Source organism: Mustela putorius, unplaced genomic scaffold (assembly GCF_011764305.1).
Source record: "Mustela putorius furo isolate JIRA1106 unplaced genomic scaffold, ASM1176430v1.1 tig00000275_pilon_pilon_pilon, whole genome shotgun sequence".
NCBI classification, from domain to species: Eukaryota; Metazoa; Chordata; class Mammalia; order Carnivora; family Mustelidae; genus Mustela; species Mustela putorius.
The window spans coordinates 14,682,274-14,704,566 of NW_025421341.1; the positions used below are offsets into that span (position 1 = coordinate 14,682,274).

The 22,293-nt window shown below is 36.2% G+C and overlaps 1 protein-coding gene across 1 annotated transcript in view; it reads left to right on the forward strand.

Moving 5' to 3' along the window:
- Positions 1–22,293, forward strand: part of UNC80 (unc-80 homolog, NALCN channel complex subunit) — a 227,933-nt gene that overhangs the window by 63,021 nt on the left and 142,619 nt on the right. Inside the window, 8 exon segments of the mRNA XM_045078694.1 lie at positions 1,326–1,474; positions 3,653–3,819; positions 4,573–4,671; positions 8,345–8,562; positions 9,837–9,880; positions 9,882–9,947; positions 11,822–11,918; positions 19,760–19,932. Of these exon segments, the coding sequence (XP_044934629.1) occupies positions 1,326–1,474; positions 3,653–3,819; positions 4,573–4,671; positions 8,345–8,562; positions 9,837–9,880; positions 9,882–9,947; positions 11,822–11,918; positions 19,760–19,932 (1,013 nt within the window).

The following is a 22,293-nucleotide window of genomic DNA, read 5'->3' on the forward strand; positions in this document are numbered from 1 at the left end:
TAGAGTAATGAAATGAAATGCTGTATGAAGCCTGAATTGAGTAACATATACATTTTGATTAGAGCCTGGGAAGAAATAATGTCTTAGTATAGCCTTTTGTGGTTTATATGATACATGTATGAGAGTTGATTAATCTATAATGAAGATCTATTTGATGAATTTGGAACCAATTTCCCTATTTGTATCCCAGGCTTTATTGTTTGGTGACCTCATTAAAAAAATATTGTTCCTTTATAGAGCCCCTAAAATAATGTATATCCTCAAAGAAGTTTTAAGCTGAGCACATTATAAATTTTTAAAAATCATAAAGTGGGAATTAGAGTTGAGATACTGTAAGAGAAATTCCTATTTTCTCTTTTTTTAAGCTAGCTGAGATAGAAACTGCAAGCATAGACCAAAAGATTTCTTTCTATGATGTAAAATCTAGGGATAATCCCCTGCCAGCTGACACAGACAGTGAAAGGTTAGTGATAAAGTGTATTACTTCAAGGTGACAAATCCCCCCTGAGACTCTTGAGAAGAAGCTCATGGTGAATCAGCCAACCAAACACACAGGTCCTTATCTGATTTGTTCTGGAGATGCATACACCCTGACCCTACAGTCCATTGGTGGCTCACAGTCATTAGAAATCTTCTGGCAAGGTTCTAGAATATCTCATGTGTCCCCTACAAAATGCCTGTGGATATATGGAAAACTGGCAAAAAAAAATGCTACCAGAGAGTGATGGCCTCATTTCATTGGCATTTCACATTTCAATGAGTCATAAGGAAGTGGCTCTAAAAGAGGTTGTAGGTTTTCATTCTCCATATACCTACACAGTCTGGGAACAAGAAGCTGATGGAAGTTCTATGCAGTTCTTGGCAGAACTTAGTCTCCTTTTTATTGCCAGTACCCATGTGAATCCCCCCCCACCAAGGTCCCCTCACTGCCTCTGCCTCCTCCTGCCCTGTTCACCTGGTTGACCCCACCCCTACTTCTGAATGACTGAAGGATTTCCACTGAGAAGACAGCATTCCTCACCCCCAGAAAGGCTGAATCAAATAAATTCTCTCTCCAATGACGGATTAATAACTTTGCTTAGATTACCAATAGAAACATTCTACAACATGATGGACTATAACCTAGTAAAGACTCTGAGGGAGACTATGAGTTGTTTATCTCCAAGTCTGCATAAAGATGATTAAACCTAGGGATATCTTTAATCTTTTATTTCTGTATTTCATGTAGCCCTTCATTAATTCCTGGGTGCTATGTACTTCATTACTTCCTTAACCTGTGTAGCTTAATGGAAACATTGCCTTGAATTGGTGCCTTTGCATTCCAGACAAGGCTGGGTTTGGAAATAACTTCACCACGGTGGACAACAAATCCACAGCTCAAAACGTGGAAGGCATCATCGTCAGCGCCATGTTTAAGTCCCTTATCACACGCTGCGCTTCAACCACGCATGAATTGCACAGCCCTGAGAATCTGGTGAGAAGTTCACCTCTTCTTCCCACAGGAGTTCTTGGTCTCCACTCTAAGAAAATTCTGTCGTGGCCCTGAGAAAGACAAGTTGAAGTCTTAAAGTCTGTACCTTAAAGTTAAAATCTCTGTTTTCCCAAAGTGACCAGTAGCTCATGGTAGAGCCTCAGTAACACATTTCTCCTTGTTACTCATTAAATCACTTGAAAGTTGACATATCTTCCTCTTCCACTTCATAAGTTCTGTGGTGGTTGCTGAGCTAGTTGAAAGGTACTTCAAGTTCTTAAAGAGAAAGGCTGTGCTCAACACAGCCTATTAGCTCATGAAATATTAAAGAATATTAAACCAACCATTTTTGAAACATACTTTAAAAAATTAATGTGAGTCTGCTGCTGAAATTAGTTTTGTTTTCTCTTATATAGAACATTGTAATTTTTTAGTTACTTCCTCATAAATGACTGTGTTAATTAAACCACTAAAGCCACAAGAACTGTGAGAGAAGGATGGGGCTATAACATGTTAGTGCTTAATTGCTGCCAAGGAAATTGTGGTTTGGGATACAAAAAGTAGATATGAAAAAGACTAATGAATCCACACAAATAGATGAATTCAGTTCTCTCTGGGGAGTAAAGGACTTATATTTCACTATCTTACCAAATGTTACGTGTTGGGACTTTTTACGTAGAAATCTGCGTATTTATACATATTGACACTATCTGCTAAGCTACCTAAATCAGGGAATTATTTTAAGCTTTTTAGCTATTGAGACTATTCACATAACTTGAGATAAACTTAAACCCTAAACCAAAGGGAATTGAATTTTGCTAGCTGTCAAAGCCCCCTCGGTAAAGTTCTTAGAGTCTGAGAAAAACGTGGACACCATCCATGCAGTTAATTTTTCATGGCAAGAAGTACTTTGAAAAGTTTATTATAATACATGTGAGCACTTTTTATACATTATAGTCTGCAAAATCGTATGTAGAAAAGAAATAATTGTATTTCTTGATTTTCTTTAAATCATCTTGGTTTTGACTTGGAACTCCCATTCCACCAGAACGGCTGAAAGTCGAATCCCAACATTTTTGGGGTTTCTTTACTTCACAGAGGGGTGCAAGGATCCCAAGTCTTTGGTAGGACCTAGGACCCAAGAACTCCATGGATCTCAACCATCAGTCCATACCTATTATTTCACTACTGCTCTCTGCTTAGGGTTGGGCACTCTGATGAATTTGGAACCCTTGTTTTTTGGTGTCTTGTCCCTTCTACGGGGAAGCTGTCAAAGAATACAATGACAGCACAAGATCTTTCTGCCCAGAGGACCGAAAAAACTCTCTTTCCATGTTTTCCTCAGTTACTGTTCCTTCTGATTTTTTAAGGCTCATTGGCATGATTGTTCCAGTGGTCTTAGGTTTTGAAAACCAAAGCTATCAAGGTAAGTGTTTCTTAGGCTTCTGTGTCTTGCTTTGCCATGAATCTTCCCGAAGGCAAAGAATGCAGTAACCACCTTCTTGAGAGAGAGGAGGAAATGCTGAGTGAAAAGGTTAATATCTCAAGAAAAAAAGGTCCTATACATATTTTTAACTGTGGACTCATGAACGTATTGGTTTTAATGGCCCTGCATCATCTTTACTTCATAGTCAAGTTCATGTTCAAATGGGCTTCAACATACACATTTGTTAAATATGTCCAGCAAAATACACTATCCTTGAATAATCAGGCTCTGTTAGAAAGTGTCTAGAGGACTTAGCATATTTTATCACAGTGATACAGAAAATTTGGAGAAGCTAAAGAGGGACTGAAATCTCTAGTTTAAACAAACTTCTGATTGCCCTTTTTTTTTTGCAGGCATCTCTTCAGAAGTCATAATAGAGAAAAATTAAAGCTTGGGAATCCAGTGGGTTTTTTAAAGTGTAAATTGATGTCTTTCTAATGATACAGCCAACTTTCTGAATATGGAACATGGTAACCATCCTTTTTCATACTAAAGATGACAGGCAAGGTTCTTACTAGTGTTGCTATAGGAACAATGGAGAGAGACCGGGTACCATCTGGTTCACTGTAGTAAAATGTCTTCCTTTTATGATTCTCATGCTGATCTAAGCCTAGGGAATTGCTTTCTCCCTCTCTTCCTGTGAAAACTGTTTAATCACACAACTTTCCCCATACTTCCTTCTTGCATCCAAACAGGGGCTGTATTGTGACATTCGTCAGCTAGTCCAGTTTATCAAAGAGGCTCATGGAAATGTCTTCAGAAGAGTGGCCCTCAGTGCTTTGCTTGACAGTGCTGAGAAGTTGGCACCAGGGAAGAAGATGGAGGAGAATGAATCAGAATCTAAGACTGCAGGCAGTAAAAGGTTAGAAACTTAAGCTATAAATATTCGTGTTGGCCTTATGTCTGTAGAATGTAATTGGTTGTACTGTCCATGTGGTTCCCAGGATGGTGTGGGACTCTAGGGCAGGGCTGGTGGAACTATCTTGTATAAATAGTATCACTGGTGACAGTACAGCTGGAGCTTAGAAAAAGGATGTGTTTACTATCAAACATATCCTGCCTCTCTATAAATCAGAGCTCAGTTGATCTCAGGCTTGCATATAATTGACCTTTACTTCACAGATCTCAACAATATGGTGAAATGTTATCTGTGTGTGTTAGTCTTCTCCATAGATAATTTACATTTTTGTCCAAAGAGGAAAAGCAATTATTGATACCATATCCTCCTGTTTAGTAAGTAATATTTTAAACATGGAAAAATACAAATAGCTGAGCAGTGCCCTGTTGTTTTTCATTCTAGTAAATATACATTTATTGTATGCCCATTCCATAAAACATGTCACTTACTGAGATTAAAAGAAACTCCTAAATTTAAAATTCTGCTTGTAGTTAGTTAATGACTCTGCACTGATGGTGGTATTCTTAGACAATAAAGCAGTGAGATCATGAATCAAATGGTAGGATATCAATTTCATACTGTATAGACTCATGATGACATAGGGTTTGCAAGCAATATATGTTGTCGATAACAGAGTGTTTTGCTTTATGAAGTATATGAAGTATTGAGGAGTGGTGTCCTGCTCTGTTTGATTGGTGGACTGCACCATTTGCATAGGTCAGAAGCGGGAAGCATTGTGGATAAAGGCCAGGGGTCCTCTGCACCTGAGGAATGTCGTAGCTTCATGTCTGGTCGCCCCTCACAGACTCCAGAGCAGTAAGTAGCACTGATTTTCCCTCCAATGCTGTGGGCTGAGCACTTCTTTACTGTAAGAAAATTCCGTTTTCCTAACTGCTGTTTGTTTGCTTGTCATTTTCTTTGAACTTTGCCTTGCTTCTGCCCTTTACTTTTCATTCCCAAAGCCACTAAACTCTAAAAAGACCCAAATCATAAATAACCAACCTCATGCTTATGGGAAGCTTTCCCTAACAGCATTTCCCATTTCCAGTCTTTACCCCATATGCTTCTCGTGCATACTCCTGCAGGTAAATCATGAAAAATAGCATGTGTAACCAGGTGGGGAGGAGGTGTCATATACTTTCTTGCTTAAAATCACTTATAACTTTTGTTATTTAAAAGTATTAATGGCTGTCAATGTGCTTGATGAAGGTTTTCTTAAAAAAGTAAGATAAAACTCTTGTGCTCAGATTTAGCTAAAACATAAACTCCATTCCATTTCACCTTGGTTTTCTCCTGAGATCCATTCCAGTGTTCCAAAAGGTGGTTTATCTTCACTTTTTTATAATGCCAAAGTCAAAAGCATCTTAAAATTAGTGCCTCCAGAAAATGAGAGAATTACTGTAGACACTGAACATGTAGCCTAGTTCTATGCAAGGCTCATTTGTCTTCATGCTTCTTTTTGAGAACTATTTACTCACAAATGGTGTGATCAGTATTTAAAAATATGAACATCATTTAAGAAACACACTTTTATTTCCCTAAACCTTGGTTACTATGAAATGATTGCAGAATGATTATCAGAAATTCTGCAGGGTATTCTATGTTTAAGGTATACCCTCTCTATAGTCAAGGAAATCACCATCATCAAATAGGACCTTGGTAATTCACATGAAGTAAGGAAAACCTTGAAAGAACAAAAGCCTGCATAGATCTTGTAGCCCTTCAAAATCTTAAAAGACTGTCTCTAAGTGCCTGGAAAAAAGTAAAGAGAAGATAAATCAACTCTATAAGTCTAGGACCATGTGAGCTTTTGCTTACCATTATAACCCCAATGCTTATGACTTGGCCCCCACTGTAAACACTTAATGTCTATTTCATAAATGAATGAATGAATGAATGAATGAATGAATGGCAGACAATCAATGAAAGGAAAAAAATTGTGAAATTACCATCATGGTTTTTTTGTTTGTTTGTTTCCTTTAACTTCCTTTCTTAAATGTGATGTTCCAAGAAATCTTTAAGGACATAGTAAAAAGTCAAACAGAGGCTCTAAATGAAAAGACTTATTTTAAAAGGCAAAGTTCTGTAGCTGAGTAGCCACAAGACTAATTAAAAATCTTTACATATGGAGTATGAGCAGAAAAATGACAGAGGGCTTCCTCCACCCCAAAATAGCACTAGCAACAATCAAGCTACTATGTTCAATGAGAATGATCTAATAAGTAAACTGGATTTTAAAAATAAAACCCTCTACACAGGTGATCTCATTTTCCAGATTGCAAAATATTCTCCTTCTTCAGTGTTCTGTGAACACTGCCCGATATCACAGCACTTCACATGGGTCCTTAGCATGGGTCTGTTCTTGACCCTTGAATGAAGATACATGTTTTAATATACTTCTACATAAAAATTTCCGTTTGGAGAGATGTCATGGAATGTTAAATATAGAGCTTTTCCCTGATCAGAGTGGGCCTAGGGGGAGGAGCATGCCAATACCCTGTGTAGGACTGAGGAAAGGTAGGTGGATGATCCTGGTTCCTCCTTTATCCTGCCTCCTGCCCTTCCCTCCCTTTCAGACCCTTCTCTTCTCCTTCTTCCTCCTTAAATAAAAGTCACACTAACTCAATTGAAAAATCAGTTTTATATGTTCATCCTCTGAAAACTCATTATCGATACACGCCCACTGGACAAAGTTAATGTAAATCTTACTGAAATGTTGTACCATGTAGACCATGTGGTCATACGCTCATCATTGTGCTCCACATTCCCCAAAGGCAAGAAATGTTTCGTACACTGTGATCGTTTGATAAGAAAATAAAACAACTGAGAAGTCAAATCCTGAAACACTGATTTAAACTCACAAATGCATACCATATATGATAACCAGAGTGTTCTGGTTTGAAAATAAGAATAAAATGTATTTAGTACTCTAATGAGATTCTGAGAGGTAAAATTTGAAACTCCATATAAGTGTCTCCAGAAAATGATTGTTTTACACAGTACTGTTGAATTTTGAGTAGAGTCTGGATTCAATCCCAAAGCCTATAGACAAATCATTACCTAAAATTTCATGAACAAATTTCATCACATATTACTAAGTATCTTCTGTGACCTTTTCCCCCCAAATTTCTGAAGTAATATATGTTGCTGAAGTTGGCAAATGTAGCAAAACAGAAAAACAAAGAAAAATCATTTTAAATCGAAATACTATCAGTTGGAGATAACCACCATAAATTTCTGGTGTGCTGGGTACAATTTTGACCATGTGTACAAGCAAACTCACAGACACATGTTTATGTGTGTACTTTATTTAACATGAAATTATCCTATTTCACCCATTGATTAACTGCTTTCTAACTTTGCTATCTACCTTTGACATTTCCCATATCAGTCGTCTTCTAAAATAGGATTTTAATGACTATGGAATATGCCATCAGATAGAAATTCTATAATTTATTTGTTTCTCTGGAGTTTAAAATTAGATTGCTTCCAGTTTTCAGTGTTAACCCATAATACCTCAGCAGGCATTTGATCATCTTGTATTTATCTACATGTTAGTATGTTTTCCCATCATTTTCTTGACTTCCTAGGAATTGGATTTCCCTATCATAGCTGTAGATAATGGTTTTGGATACCATATTACTAAATTACCTTTCAGAGAGGTTGAATCTATCTCATCACTAGTAGGATGACAGTCACCAATTGCTTTCTCTTCCCCCTCCCTTAATCTTTACCAATTTAATGAGTGAAAATAGGGATCCCATTTCAGTGGGACCTTCCCTGTCCCCCCCAATTTCTAGTGAGATTAACCTCAGCATATTATTGGCCACTTGTCTTTTCCCTCTGTGTGAAATGTCTTGGTCAAAAATCCCTTTGGATGTGTCCTCATTTGGCATATTGAGTTGGATTAATTTTTTTACTTTTTTAAACCTTACTTAAGCGTCTTTGCCCTGAGAAAGCTAAATCATTAGGCACAATGAAAAATAATTTAGTAAACAATTGTAGAATGATGCAGCCCCTGAGTGTGGTTACATTTCACTTAGTCATTTATTCAAATATCTTTTGTGAGCTTATTTAGTGCTGAGAATTATACTATGCTGGGGTGGGGCTGGAAAGTGACATACAGTACTGCACAAGCCTCTGGGAACTTAAAAAAAAAAGTGAAATATTTAGACATCATAAGTGCTTCTTACTATTATGACTCACACCCACAGATGAATACCTGTGCTAATATTTGGTCTTTTTATTAAAGCTGGGGAAAAAATGATTACCTCTATTTGCCAGCTGAGACATGACTGTTTCCAGGAAGACCTCAGAGTCAACCTTGGTCTCACTCCTTCCACTCCCCTCTGACTCATCCTAAATCCCAGCCCATCAAAGATCATCCTGCATGAATTGCATAAATATCACTGGCAGGAAGTTGAAAGAAATTTAAGAGAATTTCCCAAGTGTTGTCAGACATTTAATTCTACCCTTTGCTTGCTTTCAGTGATGAACAAATGCAAGGGGGCAACCTAGGGCGGAAGGATTTCTGGCGCAAGATGTTCAAATCCCAGAGTGCAGCGAGTGACACCAGCAGCCAGTCTGAACAGGATACTTCGGAATGCACCACCACTGCCCATTCAGGGACCACCTCGGACCGTCGTACCCGCTCACGGTCCCGCAGAATTTCCCTCCGGAAGAAACTTAAACTCCCCATAGGTAAAAGTATGTCTGTATTTATTTATGGATTCTCTTATTCCCTGCCATGTCCTCAAATCAAAACTCATAATCAAAGCAACACATGGTAGGGTAGAGAAAAAGGAAAGCCTTCAAGTCACAAGGCTTAAGCTGGCTCATTCATTCATTCATCTTTTTTCAGCAGGTATTTCTCAAACCCCAACTATGTGCACTTATTATGTCCAAACACTATGATGGTTAGGCATCAGGAATTAAACGATAAGCAAAATGACACAGTGCCCAACTTTGCTGAACTTAAAATCTATTGGGGATGACAGTCAGTAAAACAGATAATCCTACAACTAAGTGTGGTTGGAAGCTATAAATTTTATGAAGGAAATATATATTGTGCTGTGAATGTATGCAGTAAGGTCTGACCTAAATGGGGAGGAGGAGGCAGAGATCAGAGAAGGCTCCCTGGAGGAAGTGATACTAAGATCTTCAGGGTACTGGTAGCAATAAAATCTGTAAAAGTATTAGGAGTGAGGGAAGGAAGTTGTGAAAGTATTAGGAGTGAGTGAAGTATCTTCAGGGTACTTAGGCGAATGAAGAAGGAAAGTGTACTAAGTGGTAGCAATAAAATCTGTAAAAGTATTAGGAATAGTGAGGGAGTAGAAGTAGTGAGGCAGTAGGAAGTGAGGGAAGTAGAAACAAGACAAGGAGAAGAGCGTCTGCAGGATTATGACAATGCAATGGGGACTAAAGCCTGTGGGACCTTGCAGGTAAGGTTGGCCTTTGTCTTACAGCCCTACGTAGCCCAGCTGGGATATTGAGCAAGGGAATAATGCAAGCAGGTTAGCTTTTTTCTGAAAGATCCCTTACATGGGCAACATACTGGAGGGAGCATATTGGTTGAGGGAGACCAATTAGAAAGCTGTTTAGTAGTCTAGGCATAAGTAATGGAAACTTGGACTGGGTGATTGACCATGTACAGCAGAGTGGACAGATTCGATAAATGCTTAGGAGGTAAAATCAACAGGACTTATCGGAAGATGTGAAAAGTGTCAAGGAGAACTGGATGGATTGTGGTTTTATTCACCAAAGAGGCCCAAATTCATTTTGTTCTGGTCTTACTCAGTCTCATCATTTTATAATCCAATATTCAAAGCATATACATTTTGAAAAACCATTTGTTTTCACTTCAGTGTACAGCAAGCCATGTAATTTTTCATTGCATTTTTTGAGCACATGCTGACATTTCTGTTTAATTCATTTGGGAGGAAAATGCTATACTGATCTAAATTTTCAAAATTATTAAATAGGAAACTGGCTGAAGCGGTCCTCCCTCTCAGGCCTAGCAGATGGTGTGGGTGGAGGACCTTCTGGACATCAGCTCTGTGGACCGCCTCTCTTTCATCAGGCAAAGTTCCAAGGTAAACAGGATATCACTTATATAAGATAATGTTGGATTTGCTGGTAGAAAAATGTCAGGACCAAGAAATGTTGAACACATGGAAGGGCCAAATAACAAAGAGTTGAAGAAACTTTCTTCAAATTGAGCAAAGTTTAGAAACTTAAATGAACAATGAAAACTAAGATATCTAAGTAGTAGGCTATTATGGAAAGGAAGAAAAGAGTAACAAAAAATTTACATAAAATTATAATGCAGATCTAGATATGTACATAGGTATTAATTCCCAGCTATTTTAATGTTTTAGCTTTATTTTTATTATTATTTTTTTAATTCCAGTATAATTAACAATTAACAGTGTTATATTGGTTTCAGGTATACAATATAGTCATTCAACAATTTGGTACAGTACCCAGTGCTCATCATGAAAAGTGTACTCTTAAACCCCATTACCTGTTTCACCCTTCCCACTTCCCGCTGGGAACCACCTCTACTAACCGCCATTTTGTTATCTATAGTTAAGAGTCTGTTATTTGTTCTCCTTTTTTTTTGTTATTTGTTTTGTTTTGTTTTTTTAAATTCCACAAGAGTGAAATCATTTGATATTTGTCTTTCTCTGACTGTCTCATTTCATGTAGTCTTGTACCTTCTAGATCCATCCATGTTGTTACAAATGGGTTTCCACTCTCACCACTTTTTATTTAACATACTACTGGAAATCCTAGCCACAACAATCAGACAAGAAAAAGAAATGAAAGGCATCCAAATTGGTATTTTCCAACTATTTTTAAAACTTTTAACATACATGTGAAATTCCTGACATTTCAAGCTCCTACCCAAGGATGCAGAATTTTCTAATGATTCTCTTTATGTATTAAAACACACACACACATACACACACACACACACGCATGTACTTCATCCTCTTTCCATTACTTTTTGTGAGTACTTAAACAGTTCTCCCTATTGAAAAGGATAAAGAAATTCAGGATTTCTCCCACTAAGTGCTTCTTCATAATACTATTAAGTATTGTAACAGCATACTATTTGGAAAAGGTAATGATTCTCAGTGAAATCCAATTCCTACAAGAGCATTCCCTGCACATGATCCAGGTCTTGGTCACTATAATTTCCAGCTTATGGCAAGAGTTACATTTTTTTTTTTTATATCTAAATCATTTGTTTATAATCTTTCTGCTTTGAATCTCACTAAAAACCAGTTTTCTTCTATCTATTTTAATGGTAATATTTTGAAATTATATAGAGAATATATCAACCTCATAAGACATTTAGAAAATATAATTCCTCCTTCACATCCTTTTGCTAAAATATTGGCCAAATATTAAGAGTATGTGAGGCTTACTCACATAGCTTCCTTGCATGCTGAAAATTTTTAAGTACACTTGGCCTAAGGGCAAGATCAAGGGCACATTTAAATACTTAGGGAAAAGCCCAAAGCACATTATTTCACTTTAATTATAGGGTACTTTATGAATTAATTTATACTGTTTTTTTTTCCATAAAGATTTGAAACTTTCTATTTGCCTATCTTTCAGTTTGGTCTCATTCTCAACTGTGATGCTATTTGTAAAGGATAAATATGGCTTGCTGTTCATGAATTTGAGTTTGTATTTTTATTGAAATTAAACACATCTCTAAGAACATCTCATTTAGCTGCTGAATTATTTTCAGGATGCCTGATTATTTACTTTCAATCTATGACTAGACTCTCTTTCAAATTAGTTATAAGTCTTGTTTTTCTTTGGTACATAGGAAATAAACCATATTGACTGATGTGGAAGTCAGAAGAACTAAAGTAATCTTCATATTCTAAATAACTTATTTTTCAAAAGCAAGGTTTAGTATAAAAACAAAGAATTGCCTTTTTACCCTCAGGTCAAATTTACCAGTGCAGTGAAGCTTTCTGAAGGTGGCCCAGGGAGTGGAATGGAAAATGGAAGAGATGAAGAGGAGAATTTCTTCAAACGTCTTGGTAAATATTGTACTGTCTAAGAATTACATCCAATTTTCATCATACAGAACAAAAATTTGATCAGATAAAAATGGTCCATTTTCTATTCCATTGATTTCTTATTCATTTCTTTCTTGTGTGTGTGTTGTACTACTATATATATAGCTTCTTCATTTTTTATCAATTTGGTTCAACAGACATTTATGGAAGTCCTATTGTGTTTTTCATTCCATAGTGAACATTAGGTTTACAAAGAAGAGTACAAGAGCTTCTTCTTCAGCTCTCTGTCCTTTATTAAAATCTAGGAGCTTTAAAGAACCTTAAGATTTCCCTCTATCTATCTACTTAAGAATTCTGCACATTATATTCCTGAGAGGTGGCCAGTCACCCTCTGAATACTTCCACCAAAGAGGAGTCTATTACTTCACAAAGTAACCTGTTCCAGAACTAGAGAGTTTTTAATTGTTAGGTCTCCCCTTATATCTTGAAAATATATTCATCTATAAATTTAATTCACTAGTCCCAGTTATGATATCTGTGGCCACACACACACACACACCCACACACACAACAGCTAGTTTAGCTTTTCATCTCACTTCTGCTGGTTTGAACATTATTGACTCCTATTTTTTCTCCTTGCATGGAAGAGTTGCCAGAACTATCACCATCCTGATTCCATTTTACAGTGCATTCTAATTAGATGATATACTTTACAAAATGTGGAGATTCAGATGGAATGCATGCATCATATGTGACTTTAATCAGTGTGATAAACAGTGTAACAATTAAGCTCCAGGGATATAGCAAGTGTATGATCACAATTTAAGGTTGCATTATCAAGTTTTACATCCTATAGTTGGCTTGTATTGAATTTGGATTAAACTTTTGCTACTCACCTCCACATGAATGAATATAATGCTATATTTTCATATAGCCGTTATTAATTCTTCATCTCAAAATAAATTTATTGTTTCATTAACTTGGGAGGTGGTTAATTCACATGCCCAGGAAAAAATTAAGAGTCAGAACCCAAAACAAATTGAATTTGGAATCTTTTCTTCTTTGCAATTGTGCTATAAGGATTCACTTCCCTGGTTTTCATCCAAACTGTTGATATTATTAATGACCAGGACAAATACAAAGATACAATTCCTATGACACTTCTAGCTGACTTTTATTAATTAACAATTTTGTGGGTATGATTTTTCAGCCAAACATACTTAATTTACTAGCAATTAGCAAAACGCTTTCTCATTTCATAAAAAACCTCAGATTTGGGACACCTGGGTGGCTCAGTGGGTTAAGCCTCTGCCTTTGGCTCAGGTTATAATCTCAGGGTCCTGGAATTGAGCCCCACATTGGGCTCTCTGCTCAGCAGGGAGCCTGCTTTTCTGTTCTCTCTCTCTCTGCCTACCTCTCTGCCTACTTGTGAATAGTAAATTCACAATCTGTTAAATAAATAAAATCTCTCTCTCTGTTAAATAAATAAAATCTTTTAAAAAAATCAGATTTTACCAAAAAAACTCATGTCCTTATCACTCTAAAGGAAATATGCAGCTTAGTTCAATAGTATATTCTTTGTGAAACCACGGTGATTCCTATGATTACTCTGGTTTTTAAAAAAGTTCCCGTTGGTCTAATCTCTTACAGAATTTGGTTAGGCCATACATCAAACTTATTAGTCGGTGGTTTCAAGAATTTTCCTAACAACGAAGACCTTTGTCATTTTCAGTCTTTATGGAGTCTTTTTATTCCTCATGATATTTCAGAGAAGATATACCTAGCATTCAGAACCATCAGTATTATAAATAGATTTTTGTGGGTTTTTTTAAAATTTTGTTTTGTTTTGTTTTGTTTTTTGAGAATGAAGTGTGGAACTAAAGAGTGTTCTGCAGGTATGTGCTGTGTTAGCTGAATGTCATTTGGCTAGTACTCTGATTACTTCTGTAAGTTCTTTCTGTGCACTGGAGTGTAATTTCATGGAACTGAGAATTAACTCAGGGTAGGGGCTCTCACATTTGGTGCCTCCTTAAAGAAGCTTTTCTGTACTTGCATGTTTGTGTTTTTTTTCTCATTGATGGAAAGGATGAAAGCATAAGTGACTTGTTTACTTTCCTTTTGATTTCTTTATCCTTTTCTTCACGGAGTAGGCCAGTATTTTTAATCTAGTTCTAAACATGTTATCATTAGCATTCCCATAAACATTTTTATTCCAGATTTTTTTTTTTACCACGATTCCTGCAGATACCAGCTTTGATCCTCTTTGTATTTTATTTTAAGATCCTCTTTATATTTTATTTTCACAAATAGGAAAGATTTGATATGGAACATTCATAGAGTCCAACTCTGGGATCAGATTATGTCAGCAAAACCTGAAATAATACAGTCTCTTTCTGTGTATCTAGAAGACAAAACTATAAAATCTAAGACTGATACCTATTTCATGTGCTTTTTGACTGGCAAGAGAAGATAGCTTGCATATCACCATCATTCTTTGCCCATGTTCTCTGGCTTATTAAAAAATTTCCTTTGGAATCTCTTGCACTAGTTAGGTATCCTCAGCTATTCTAAAAAAAATAAATAAATAAAGGAAAAAACCATTATCTTAGTATATTGTAATTTACAACTATTGCCCTTGGCCAAATGAACAAATCTATCCCTGGGCCCGCTTTTGCCTTTGTTTCGTCTTTCCCTCTCCCTTTGTCTTTCCCCCTCTCCCTGTCTGTCTGTCTCTCTCCAATCCATATGTGTAAATGATTTCTGTGTATCCATTATAGATATATTGTTCTTTCTTTCTTTCTCATTTATTTTAATTTAATCGTATATTATCTCTGTTTCTTTTAAAGTTGTTAAAGAAAACAAACATCAAACATTCTTACCTTCAATTTAAATATAGTATTCAAACTTCACTGAGTTAAGATCGAATACAATAGCCAATAGAATTTCTTTAAAATCTTGAGGCACCTGAGTGGCTCAGTCATTAAACAGCTGCCTTCAGCTCCAGTAATGATCCTAGGGTCCTGGGATCAAGCCCCACATTGGGCTCTCAATTTGGTGGGAAGCCTGCTTCTCCCTTTCCCATTCCCCCTGCTTGTGTTCCCTCGCTCACTGTGTCTCTCTCTCTGTCAAATAAATAAATAAAATCTTAAAAAAAAATAATTTCTTTAAAATCTAAAGTTTTCAAAAATGAAAACTTTAGAAAAATACTTCTGCTGAACATTTAACAAAACTGAAATTACATTCGTAATCAGCTATCTTTTTCTTCCATGTTTTTCTATTTACTAAGAATATTTCATTTTAGAAATCATGTTATCCTTGAGGGAAGATATTTTATTAAACTGAATTTTTTAATTGATCATTAAAATTTACTGAATATTTTCTATGTGCTCAATTCTGCCATAAATTCCATGGGAAATGGTGCTTAAAGAAATACTATATTTTGAAATATGCATTTTAAAATTTGACAGATTCTAAAAAACTGTATTCTATATATAAGTTTATAAATATGCCTCAATAAATTTAATTTTTTTTTAATTTTATATTTTTTTATAAACATGTATTTTTATCCCCAGGGGTACAGGTCTGTGAATCGCCAGGTTTACACACTTCACAGTACTCACCAAAGCACATACAAATGGCTAATAGACACATGAAAAAACATTTCATATAATACTTAACACATACTAAGTGCTCAAAAGTGGAAGTGAATACATGGTTATCCATTAATGTTATATAGATACAAGGGAAATTTTTCATTATAAATAGCTTTTAGTTACAAGCATGATTCTTATGCCTGCAGTCATAGGATTCTACTGATCTTCATACCTGTAATCAATATCCATTATTCTGTGAAGCAAAAAATATAGGTTCTTCCTGACAAAGATTGTTTTGATCACTTCTCCTTTCATTATTTTACTTAGATTCCTTAGCCATTTTGTTTCTGAAGTTCTTTTGATCAAATGGCACTTCTGGTAATATTAAATAGGCTTCTTTTAAAATTCATTATCTTGTCAAATAAATAACTAAGAAAAAAGATGAAAAGCTTATTTTAATGTCTCCTTCAATAAAATGATGGCAGCTATCCTTAATAAATTGGTTGACTAAGAATAACTTTGTTGAGGCACCTGGATGGCTCTATCAGTTAAGCCTCTGCCTTCAGCTTAGGTCATGATCTCAGGGTCCTGGAATCAAGCCCCACATAAGTTCCCTGCTCAGTGGGAAGCCTGTTTCTCCCTCTGCCTCCTCCCCCTCCAGACATGCTTTCTCTGTTCTTTTGCAAATAAATAAAACCTTTTAAAAAAGAATAAGTTTAGGGGTGCCTGGGTGGTTCAGTGGGTTAAAACCTCTGCCTTCAGCTCAGATCATGATACCAGGGTCCTAGGATCAAACCCTGCATCGGGCTCTCTGCTCTGCTGGGGAGACTGCTCCCCCCTCTCTCTCTGCCTGCCTCTCTGTCTACTTGTGATCTCTGTCTGTGAAATAAATAAATAAAGTCTTTAAAAAAAAAAGAATAAATTTAGGGGTGCCTGTGTGGCTCAGACTGTTAAGCATCTGCCTTGGGCTCAGGTCATGATCCCTGGGTGGTGGGATCAAGTCCCGCATTGGGCTCCCAGCTCAGCAGGAAGCCTGCTTCTCCCTCTCCCACTCCCCTTGCTTGCGTTGCCTCTCTCACTGTGTCTCTCTCAGTCAGTCAAATAAATAAATAAAATATTTCAAAAAAGAATAAGTTTATTGATCATACACCTTGTCATATATATTAGTTCTATCATAGATTTGAGGCTGTTATCACCTAATGTATTGTAAATCTTAATTAATATGACAAATAACGAAACAACTGGATTCATTAAAAAGAAAAATATTTGGGGTCTATCTTAAATTCAAAGTTTCAGGGACTGCTAAGGTTAATAATTTCTTTTAACAGAAGAGATTTCCTCTGATGTGTATAAAGTGCTATATGTAAATGATTCATAAAGTGACATATAGGTAGGAGAAATCACAGGAAATTACTGGTTCTGGAACTTTTGATATTGCCCAGTGAATAACAGAGTAGCATTTTGAAAGGCAGCTGTCTAGAAACAAGTCTATCTAGGAAGTGTTTGTTTCTAATCTGTAGTTTTTAGCTACATGCACTTTGTGTCATTTCAGATACATTCAGATTATTTCCAGCAGCAGATTCATTATGTGCTACTTCCTTTTGCAGTTAATACAAAATGTGCCACACTAATTTGAAAAAAAATACTTAGGGTGTTGAAAATGGAATTTTAAATATGGAATATTTGCATCTGAAAAGGAAATATACCCATAAGAAATGAAATATGGAAAATTTTTTTAATATTTTAAGATTTTATTTATTTATTTGAGAGAGAATGAGTGAGTGAGAGAGAAAAGGTGCAGGGGGAGGGTCTGAGGGAGAAGGAATAACAGACTTCCCTCTGAGTGTGGAACCCAACATGGAGCTTGATCCTCGGACTCCAGGATCATAACCTGAGCTGAAGTCAGACACTTAACCAACAGAGCCACCCAGGTTCCCCAGAGATATTTTAATTATATTATGAGGCATTCTTTTTGTACTTGGGAAAATTTTCAAACAGACAAAAAGTAAAAAGAATAGTCTAATGGATCCCAAATATCCATCACCCATTTGCAATAATGATCAAAATTTCCATAATTGTTTCATCTACCTTTTATGCTTTTCAAAATTTTTTTAAAACAAATCCCAGACATATATACATGTGCCTTTGTGCTGAGGCAGCAGGTAGGAAAGTAGGGTAAGGGGTGGAAGAGATCAAGGTATTCATAATGGAAAAGATGGGAAAGTCATTTCTGGAAATCAGATTTGTGACTCCTCAGTAAGAACCAAGAGTTGGCAACCACAAATGAATGGTTTGAGCAGAAATTAAAGCAAGCTCTTAAGTCAGTGATTCTCATTCTAGGGGTATATTCTTAGGTGTCAGAGTACATTTCAGAATCATGAGAAGGGGTTTGGGTATGGCTTTAAAAACGATATTCAGGGGTGCCTGGGTAGCTCAGTGGGTTAAAGCCTCTGTCTTCGGCTCAGGTCATGATCTCAGGGTCCTGGGATTGAGCCCAGCATCAGGCTCTCTGCTCAGCAGGGAGCCTGCTTCCCTTCCTCTCTCTGCCTGCCTCTCTGCCTGCTTGTGATCTCTGTCAAATAAATAAAATCTTAAAAAAAAAAAACTATATTCAGCATAATACCCTCAAATAAGAAAAAACGTTTTAAATATATATTAGAAGCTATAGAAAATTCAGGAGTTGTTTAAGTTTTTAAAAATTTACCTAGGGAACCCTCCTACATTGTTGGTGGGAATACAAGCTGGTGCGGTCACTCTGGAAAACAGTATGGAGGTTCCTCAAAAAGCTGAAAATAGAGCTACCCTACAACCCAGCAATTGCACTACTGGGTATTTACTCCAAAGATACAAATGTAGTGATCCAAAGGGGGCACGTGCACCTGAAATTTTTATAGAAGCAATGTCCACAATAGCCAAACTATGGAAAGAACCTAGATGTCCATCAACAGATGAATGGATAAAGAAGATGTGATATATATAAACAATGGAATACTATACAACCATCAAAACCCCAAAATCTTGCCATTTGCAATGACATGGATGGAACAGAGGGTATTATGCTAAATGAAATAAGTCAATCAGAGAAAGACAATTATTATATGATCTCACTGATATGAGGAATTTCAGAAACAGGACAGAGGATGATAGGGAAAGAGAGGGAAAAATGAAGCAAGATAAAACCAGAGAGGGAGATAAACTATAAGAGACACTTAATCTCAGGAAACAGACTGAGGGTTGCTGGAGGGGAGGGATGTGGGAAAGCTGGGATGGCTGGGTGATGGACATTGGGGAGGGTATGTGCTATGGTGAGCACTGTGAATTGTGTAATACTGATGAATCACAGACGTATACTCCTGTAACACAATTACATTGTATATTAATAAAAAAGAAAGAAAATGAAATGTTCCTAGGGATAAAAATGATGAAAATCATATTCTGTATCATTTCTTCTTAATGTATGTTTCTTAGACGTTCTACAGCAATAAATCACAAGGAGTGTTTGTGCAAACAGACATGGAATCAAAGTCTCTAGGGATGAGACTTGATATTCTGTGTTTAATAAGCTCCAAAGTGATTCTTATTCATGGGCAGCTAAACTATGGAAAAGTAAGTGTGGGGAGGGATCAGTGGTTCCCCAAATCTCTGACCCCAGTGTTTGGGTCAGACTGGCTGCATCATTATCTTCTGGGAGGCTTACAAAGCACAAAATCCTATTCTCCACTTCTGAAAATTCTGATTCTGAAAGTCTGGATGAAATTCAGGAACTTGCTAGGTAGTTCTGATATATAGCTAGGTTTGGAAATCCTGGAATTAAATAACCAAACACTGAAATTCTTTACAACTCGAATAGTCAGTGATTCTTGGTATCGTAACTGAGATACCAAGTTATTGGCCTTGATATCAATTTATGTAACAGATTTTATCTTTGATAAAAATAGCATTTAGTTGTTGATTACAGGAAGAATCATTTTAAATATACTAAGAGCTCTTGTCAGTTTAAAGAGGAGACCATAAGTAAAATGATCAGATCCTGTATTTAAGTATTATGTAAAATTCTGCATTTGCTTATGCCATTTGTCACCAGATTCCCAAAAGTCATGGTGTGTCTCAGTCAGGCATTAGGATGGAAAAGAAGGATATGGAGTCAGGGAGAATGTTTTTAGGCCAACACTGCAGAAAACATGTTATAACTTTGAAGCTCTTTTTCAATCTGTGATCTGTTATACTCTCTGTTTTTTTCATTCTTCCACCATGGAAAAAAACCTACAGGTTGCCACAGTTTTGATGATCATCTGTCTTCCAATCAAGAGGGTGGAAAAAGCAAAAACGTGGTGAATCTTGGAGCGATACGACAAGGCATGAAGCGCTTTCAGTTTCTGTTAAACTGCTGTGAGCCAGGGACAATTCCTGATGCATCCATCCTGGCAGCTGCTTTGGATCTTGTAAGTTGTTGGAAGAGTTTATCTACTCTGTCTCCCATTACAATTGATACTGCTAAGAGAGACGAAAGCATGAATCCCCAATCCTGACCCTATCTGTGGAGTTAGGTGTTTTTGTTTTGTTTTGTTTTTCTTTTAATCCATGCTTTATAGTTTTCAGAGTACAAGTCTTTCACTTCCTTGGTTAAATTTATTCCTAGCTATTATTTGTGATGCAATTTTTATTATTTGTGGTGCAATTATAAATGGGATTGTTTTTTAGTTTCTCTTTCTGGTACTTAATTATTAGTGCATTTTCAATCTGCAACAGATTTCTGTATATTAAATTTGTATCTTGTGACTTTACTGAATTCGTTTATTAGTTCTAGTAGATTTTTGGTTGAATCTTCAGGGTTTTCTATATATAGTATCAGACCCTCTGCAAAATAGTTTAAGTTTTACTTATTTCTTACTAATTTCTTACCAATTTCTTTTTCTTGTCTGATTGCTATGGCTAGGACTTCCAAAACTATGATGAATAAAAGTGATAACTGGACATCTTTGTCTTGTTCCTAATCTTAGAAAAAATGCTCTGTTTTTCACAATTGAGTATGTTAGATGTGAGTTTTTGATATATGGCCTTTATTATGTTGAGGAATGTTCCTTCTAAATCTACTTTTAAGAGTTTTGGGTTTTTTTAATATTTTTAATCATGAATGGATATTGTACTTTGTCAAATGCCTTTTCTGCATTTATTGAGATAATTATAGATTTTTGTAGCATTGTGGTTTTTTTCCCTCAGCATTAATGGTAAAAATAGGAAGAAAATTGGTGAGGTAAAAGAAGAAAAGAGAAAAATTAATAAATATTCACTGGGAAGTAGGCTGTATAGCATCATGATTAAAAGGATGTGAGGGTTCTCCCAGGCTCAGACTACCTGGGTTAAAATCACTCTGACATTTACTAGTTGAACCTCTATAAAATGGAAGTAGGAATAATAATAATAAATTCTCCAGCTAAGTATAAGGACTAAATGACACATTAAATAGAAAGCCCTCATCAGATTGCCTGAAATGAGGTATCCGCTTAATAAAGTTGGCCATTATTATTGTTCTGTTATTATTAAGTTTATGTCTGTCATGTATTAGTACTTAAACATCTCTGAGTCTTGGTTTAATTAACAACTAGAGGAAAGATATAAAAGATCAGTTGAATTTAATTGTGCAGAAGTGCTTTGAACATCATATACTATTATACATGTGTAAGGGATTAAAGAATATAAAATGGATCTAGTTTTTTTTTTTTTTTAAGATTTTATTTATTTATTTGAGAGAGAGAGAGAACACAACAGGGGAGCAGCAGGCAGATGGAGAAGGAGAAACAGGCTCCTCACTGAGCAAGAAGCTTGATGCAGCGCTCCCTGCCAGGACCCTGAGATCATGACCTGAGCCAAAAGCAAACACTTAACTAACAGAGCCACCCAGGCATCCCAAAGTGGATCTATTTTAAAAAGGGTTTCTGTCAGGTAAACTAGGCTCAGATATGCATTTTGAACTCAGTGTCTTCATTTCCTTTATTTATCTCTGGTTTAATAAACTCTTCTTACACTGTATAAATACTGAGTACAAAATATTAGGTAAAACATCAAGAATAAAAGTCTTTTATTTTCTCTTTTAAAAAATAAAAACTAAAGTAAACTTTTTTTTTACAACAAAAAACTTTAAGCCTATGTACAAATGATCCCTTTTCCAGATTTTATAACACACAAATAAGTGAGCTTTGACCACACATATTTTACCTTGGAAAATCAACCAAACCTGATAATGTAATTTATTACATTCTTTTGTGATATTTACAGGTATTGCTCTCAGGATAGTGACCAGCAAGTTATGTGACTTCACTTAAACATGAAATAGAAATACCACTGTAATCACCCAAAATAATGACTTGTTGTTTAAGATTTTTCAGTCGGGGGCACCTGGGTGGTTCTGTCTCTTAAGGGTCTGCCTTCTGCCTTCAGCTCAGGTCATGATCCCAGTGTCCTGAGAGTGAATCACCTCAGGCTTCCTGCTCTTGAGGAGCCTGGTACTCCCTCTCCCTCTGCCCCTTCCCCCAACATTGGCCACTCGTGCTCTCTCTGTGTCTGCTCTCTAAAATAAATAAATAAAATCTTTAATAATAATAAAAAAGATTTTTCAGTCAGTTTTCCATTCCCGGATATTGGCCATTTTGAATGTTAGTAAATACCAAAATGTTCAGTGTGTATTGATGTATGCTATGGTGACTGTAAAATGTGGGGAATCATGAGCTTCCAGGAGAGCTGAGGCTGGTGGCACTTAATTAAAGAACAAGATGCCTGTCTAAAGCAAGAGAGTTTGACAAAGC